The sequence below is a fragment of the Egretta garzetta genome, unplaced genomic scaffold (genome assembly GCF_000687185.1).
Source record: "Egretta garzetta isolate BGI_Z169 unplaced genomic scaffold, ASM68718v1 scaffold215, whole genome shotgun sequence".
NCBI lineage: Eukaryota > Metazoa > Chordata > Aves > Pelecaniformes > Ardeidae > Egretta > Egretta garzetta.
The window spans coordinates 5,258,792-5,259,096 of NW_009259719.1; the positions used below are offsets into that span (position 1 = coordinate 5,258,792).

The 305-nt window shown below is 51.5% G+C and overlaps 1 protein-coding gene across 1 annotated transcript in view; it reads right to left on the reverse strand.

Annotated features, from left to right (window-relative positions):
- GPX1 (glutathione peroxidase 1) overlaps window positions 1–192 on the reverse strand; it is a 1,541-nt gene extending 1,349 nt beyond the window's left edge. The window contains exon 1 of the mRNA XM_035894662.1: window positions 178–192. Within this exon, the coding sequence (XP_035750555.1) occupies window positions 178–192 (15 nt within the window). The remainder of the gene's footprint in view (window positions 1–177) is intronic.
- Window positions 193–305: the final 113 nt, after the last annotated feature.

The following is a 305-nucleotide window of genomic DNA, read 5'->3' on the forward strand; positions in this document are numbered from 1 at the left end:
GGGGAGAGAAACCGCTTCAGCTTGTGCACCGGGGCAGGAAGAGGAGGTACCCTGGACCCAAAATGCTGCGGTCCAGGAGGAGCCACAAATTCCCTTCTTCAGTCTCCTTTCATAATTTTTCCACCTCTTTGCGGCTGGTAAAGCCTCCCTTTTACTTCAGTATTTGCTTTTCCCCACCCCTGGTTTTTCCATTCCTTGCCTTACTGCTTCTGTCTGTTTTAGGGCATTTTAAATCACACAGCAGTGACTGCTCTTCCCGTGGATTCAAGGGAGCCCCAAGTGACCTTCGCTGGCCGTTGCCTGTA